At 37.5% G+C, this 6,000-nt stretch overlaps 1 protein-coding gene across 1 annotated transcript in view; it reads right to left on the reverse strand.

Moving 5' to 3' along the window:
• The window catches only part of LOC134749700 (follistatin), a 40,571-nt gene extending 35,322 nt beyond the window's left edge, over nucleotides 1–5,249 (reverse strand). The window contains exon 1 of the mRNA XM_063684719.1: nucleotides 4,797–5,249. Within this exon, the coding sequence (XP_063540789.1) occupies nucleotides 4,797–4,866 (70 nt within the window). The 5' untranslated portion in view covers nucleotides 4,867–5,249. The remainder of the gene's footprint in view (nucleotides 1–4,796) is intronic.
• Nucleotides 5,250–6,000: the final 751 nt, after the last annotated feature.

A 6,000-nucleotide genomic window follows, 5' to 3' on the forward strand; every position in this document is an offset into this window, starting at 1 on the left:
CTAATGACGAGATGTAGCGACTGCTTCATCAGTGACCTTCGCCAGTCTCCTGCAATTACGTACGTTAACTGACAGTAGTGTTGACGTTAATCATAAAAAAGAATGCATGACTAACATTCTTGAGACTGATGTTGTAGATACTTAAACTCTTTACCTTGATATTTGCTTTTGTTTAACTTGCATTTATTAGTTTTCATGTAAATTAGTGTCTACTTCCTAAATGTCTACGTGCGCTGCAGATTAAGCGTGGACAATTACCGAAAATCGAAAGTAAGCAGATTTTGCATACAACCCTAAAGATATTGTGGCTTATATTTTTTCACTACAGTAGCTACAAAAACCCACTGCGACCTATTATATAAGTACCAAATTAAATAAATTGATTAAAAAGTTAAAAACCAAAGGAGTTACTATCCAATATGCATTACGTTCATAAATTTCTACCTACTATTCTTAGAGCAATTTTAAGCATACAAGCCAATAAACATCAATTTGAATCTGCCGGAAATTTTGGCGCTAACGTACTCGTATATCCTGAATCTCTATAGGTATCATCGCTAGTTCAAATTTGACGGCGGCGACGGACATATCGCGCAAGTTTATTAGCAAAGGTGGTACTATTCTCGGAGTTTTAGCGATGTGGGTTACCCAGTTATGCATCGACGCATCAGGGATCTTATTCACAATATATCGCAGACAAACCAGTGTAATGTGGTATCTTAATACGCGTAATTGTTATTGTTATGGACTTATGGATGTACCGATCAAACTATATGTGACAAGCATATACTTAGGCGAGACAATTTGTTTGGGACTTATAGTTAGCTGGACTAGACGCTTTATAGATAGGTGGTTTTAGTTCAGATTATGAATGTAGCGAGTAGGTAACTAGGTATGTTTACAATGTACCTATATGTACCTACAGAATACGGACGAAGGCCTGTAAATCACATTGTACGGAAATACGAATTTTGATAAGGCAGCTATTAGGCTGATCATCCTGTGAAGTGAAGTGGCTAATGAAGTAAACACAACTGTTTCAGTATGTAAAAATATACAACTAATGCGAAAAGAATTCTGACAATCTGTAAGGTAGGTATGTTATCTGTTTACGGTCAAAGTACTAAACCGATAATAATGAAATTCGTCATACAGCCGCCATGGGATGGATTTTCTAAAATTGACGTAGGGAAAGCAAAAGGCATAGGCCGAATCCTACGCAAGCGGAGCCGCGGGCACAGCTAGTGTGCAACAATGCACAACATTTACAGATTCACATTGGCAGGTGAGCTTTGGCACCGACTTTGGGCTTTATTTATAGTTCTAATTATAAATACATACATAATATGATGCAACAAGCACCCAAATAATGTGAACAAAAATCAAACCAGTGGTCGGTAAACTTTTGAGAAGAGCCAACCGCAGTAGAAATCACCAGTTTTAGGAATCTCAAAGAGCCGCAAATGTGGTTTTCAGTGGTCTAAGAACTAAATGTTCAAGAATTCAAGTAGTTTATTTGCTTTCATGTTGTTGTACATAGGTTCTTATAAGATAAAAGTATCAAACATGAGCCCCGTTAGGGTATGGCAATTCTTAAAAGTAACTTAAGCTAACTTAAACTTATGTTTTTTTTTACACAAGGTAACATTACAACTGTAACTAACTTATTAAACAAAAAATTCCATTTTATAGTTGGTCGTTTAAATATTAATTTACAGAATAGTAGGTTTTCGTTTCAAGAATTTGTTTTAATTTCTTCGCAAAAGTAGTTTCTTTTTCTTCTTTTTTAATTTCTTCAGGCAATTTATCGTACAATTTAATTGACATTTTTAAGGGGCCAGACGAATGTAGTTTTAATCGGGAGGATGGTGGCATTAATCTTGAATTGTGTCTAGATGGGTAGGACGAAGGTATGTCTCCTCGTTTTGTGTAAAATTCTGTGTATTTATGGACAAATTTGCAAGTTTCCAGAATGTAAAGGCAGGGTAGAGTAAGTATTTTGTGTTTTACAAAGTATGGCTTGCAACTTTCCGGTTCTTCAATGTTAACGATTATTCGTATCAGGTTTTTTTGCTTAATAAAACGGGAGGGAGCACCACTATTATTTCCCCATAAGATTATTCCATAGCAGAGCCAGGAGTAACCATAAACATAGTATGTTAAGAGTGCGGTTTGAATGTTGGTAGTTTTTTTAATTTCGCGAAGTGCATAGGAAAATGTTGATAATTTGGTTCTAATGTTATTTATGTGCGGTTTCCAGGATATGTTTTTATCTATAGTGATTCCGAGTAATGAAAATGAGTCAATTACTTCTAGTTTAATAGAGTTGTGGCTGAAATCGATTGCCAATGGTTCTTTCTGATAGGGGTCAGGAGGTCATTAGTTTTGTTTTTTGGTAATTTATTTCTAGGTGGTGATCGTGCATCCAGCTCTCGACGTCAGTAAGTATGTTATTTATTTTATCATTTGAGTTGGTTGTACATTCACAGGTAGTGAGTATTGATATATCGTCAGCAAATAATATAGATTTATCTTGTATGGTTTTTGGAAGGTCGTTTATGTAACATAAAAATGTTTTTAGACACGCAATCGTACTGGTATTCTGTGGGCTCGAGAGCCGCGGTTTGCCGACTCCTGGTATAATATGCTATCACGTGGATATCTTTACTTGTCTCTAAATGATGTTGAATGGTAAGTTTTCGCCATAGTCAATGCCTCAAGTTTCTTAGAAAACATGCTTATTAATTTTTGGGAACAAATCAAATTATTACCTATTCACTCACACTACTATATATAAATTATAAACTGAAATAGAGACATATTAAAGAAAAAGTGACGAAGCCCTCCAGTGGTTAAGGGCGGATTCGAACCGGCGTCTATAGCTAGCCGGGCTAACGCCGTGGACCCCTATTAGGCCACTGCGCCACGGCCACGGCGGAACGGCCTTTCACCACTGGGGGCCGATTTTTTAATTTCGAGCGCTCGATTTCTTGTGGCTCCCTTCAATATATCTCCACTACTAGGCATTACAATTCTACTAATAGAATTGAAAATGAGTGGTCAATACTACTAGATTCCCAATTCCTAATGCTCGTATTTCAAAACTATCAATTCACCGTTTTCCTCAGATTTTCGAGTTACGAATTCGAGCGCTCGAAATTAAAAAATCGGCCCCCTGGAGGGCCTCGTCACTTTTTCTTTAAGAGGATACGGGAGCTGAGTTTTAAATGTTTGAGGTGAATATATCCGTCTCGCTAATAGAAGCGGCTCCTAAAACTAGTGCAATAAGGACAACGCCAGGTTAGGCGAAAAATCCTGTTAAATTAAAAAAAAACGAGGTTTTGTACTAGACTCTTTCTTTCTCCAAAACTTAACCAAATGTAATGAAATTTTGAGATCTAAATGGTAATGAAATTTTACCATGCTTCTCATTGCGGTCTAGTAAATTAGGCCGTTTTGCAAATATTTGAAGTGGTCAAGCGCCTTATAAACAAAAATATCAAAAAAAGCAAAACAGTCCGATACCGACATTAATAATAATAATCTTTGTTAAAAAATCATTGCTCTAGCTTCATAAACCAATTTTAGTTTATAAAATAATTGAATTTAACAAGTGTGAATCTGAATGACGTGGACCAGGCACCAGGCACTATCAGTAACAATGTTACCTACTATTGACAGTGAAATAATGTAACATAAAAATTAAAATGATAACGAAGGATTGACAATATTATTCACGTCATTCTTACTGATATACAGTGACAGTACCTACGGCATTACGAATTATGATTCATTTTCATAACGTACGTATCCTACCTCCCTACATAATTTATTAAATAATATATGTAAGTCCATTTATAAGCGCTCCGCCTATGACTTCGCGCGCGTATTGCGTTGTTAAAAATTTCAATCCCATTTTCATCCCTTTAGGGTTAAATTTCAAAAAAATTTTTTATTAGTGGACAAGAAAAAAATATATGTTTCAACACGACTTAGGGATATACTTATCATAACGTTAAATATCATCATTATCATCATATCAGCCTTTTATCGCCCACTGCTGCTTATCCCGGTCCTGAGCCAATCTCATTCAGAAGTGACGCAGTCTTCCGTATTCCCAGTTAATTTAAAAACGTGAAATAATTCGGTCTTGTCCATTTTACCTGCACCCGGTCAAGCGACTGCTGAAATTATCTCACACGCTTCCGAATTTAATTAGGTATTAATTATAGTTACGAAGAACCGGCCAGTGATCACCGTATTGATACAATACTTTCGGTCGGTCGGTAATGTTTTTAATGTCAACTGTTTAAAAAGAGCAACATTTTATTCGGGTGACGCTAGTGACGCGACGACATCTCAAATATTTTACGATTGTTGATTTTAAAATCACCAACCTGTATGATAACTTCATGCACCATTTTTATGAATCATGATTCATGTGTCTTGAACCTAAAACTTTTAAAACTTACAAAAAATATTTATGCACGATAAAATGTATGTACCTACTAAAACAGATTAATATTCTTTTCAGCGGAACTTACTCTAAAAACCCAAATTTGTAAATATAGAATATCTTTAGATAACCGTTAAAAATGGTAAACACGTATAAAAAAAATTAGGGGTAATTCTGTTCATGTAAAAGAACTCTTCCAAGATACAAGTCTGATTGTAGTTACTATAAATTTAATAAGGTATTACAATAGTACTGACTAACTTCAATCGAAAAACAAAATATGAAAAGAGTGCAGTGTAATAAATGAATGATGTAAAGTTAAATAGAGATAATGTGTCACCTGCTGCAGGGCGCGCGAGCATGAGCGACAGCATGAGCAGCGGCAGCGGCAGCAGCAGCCGCATGCTCATGCTCCTAGCGTGGCATGCCGGCTGCCGGCCCGGCGCGTGCGGCTCCGCGCTACGCCCGCGACACTGCCTGCCTGCCCCGCGTGCCCGTGCAACAAGTGCAACCACACAACAACAAAGTCTAAATTCAAACCCAAAAATCGACCACTCAAGTATTAAAAAAGTATTGTTTCACGGCGCGGCGCCGCGGTGTGCCGGCGGCGGTGTGTTGGCGCGCACTGACCGAGCGCGTGGCCGAGCGCCGAGCGCCGAGCGCCGAGGACCCGGTGCAAGTGCAGCGAGTCGACGACCGCGACCGCGCCACGCGGCAGACAGACAGCCGAAACACTAGAGTCGAAAGCCCTACGGAACTACACCTACGATCGCTCCGATAACACCGATCGCTTATCCACATACTAAAGCCTAATATTTATACCGAGCCAACTTGTGTAACCCTTTATCTTAGTTAATTAAATTGGTGTATACTGAAAACTAAACATGTAGGTACCTAATTAATGGTCACGCAATGGTAACTTCGATCAGCGAATCGATTCAATTGAGTGGTTGAAGATAATGACGTATTTAAGAAAATGTTACAAGAAATGTATCAACGCACTTTGTTTTTTAGTGCGTTGAAGTCTATTCAAGGGCGCATACATTTTCACAAAACACCACTAGAAAAGCTTTCTCGTCTTTGTAGTAAAGAAAGATACCAGTGTCGAAAAAGTCCGATTTTTAAAACTAAGTAAAAAATAATCCTATATTGTACCAACATATTTTAATTTTATTTTTATTTTGAGGTAATTAAGAAATTTAATGGCTATCGAAGCCAAATTCTATACCAATACCAAAAATGCTACTTTACCGCACTAGTACGGTAATTAGTACTTTACGTGCCGATGTCGAAAATTTTAAGGGCCATATGTACTGCAAAACGCTGTACAATACACGTGCGAATAGGTAATTCGCAACTCGTGTCGATTTAAAACACTCCCTTCGGTCGTGTTTTAATTTATCGCCACGGCGCGAATTTCCTACTTTTAGTACTTGTATCGTAATGTACTATTATTGAGGTATATTATTTTGCCAACGGAATTGCAGAATCAGGAAGGGAGCGGGAGTAATGTAACGAAACGGGAGTAATAAAAAATCCCTACT

Source organism: Cydia strobilella, chromosome 18 (assembly GCF_947568885.1).
Source record: "Cydia strobilella chromosome 18, ilCydStro3.1, whole genome shotgun sequence".
NCBI lineage: Eukaryota > Metazoa > Arthropoda > Insecta > Lepidoptera > Tortricidae > Cydia > Cydia strobilella.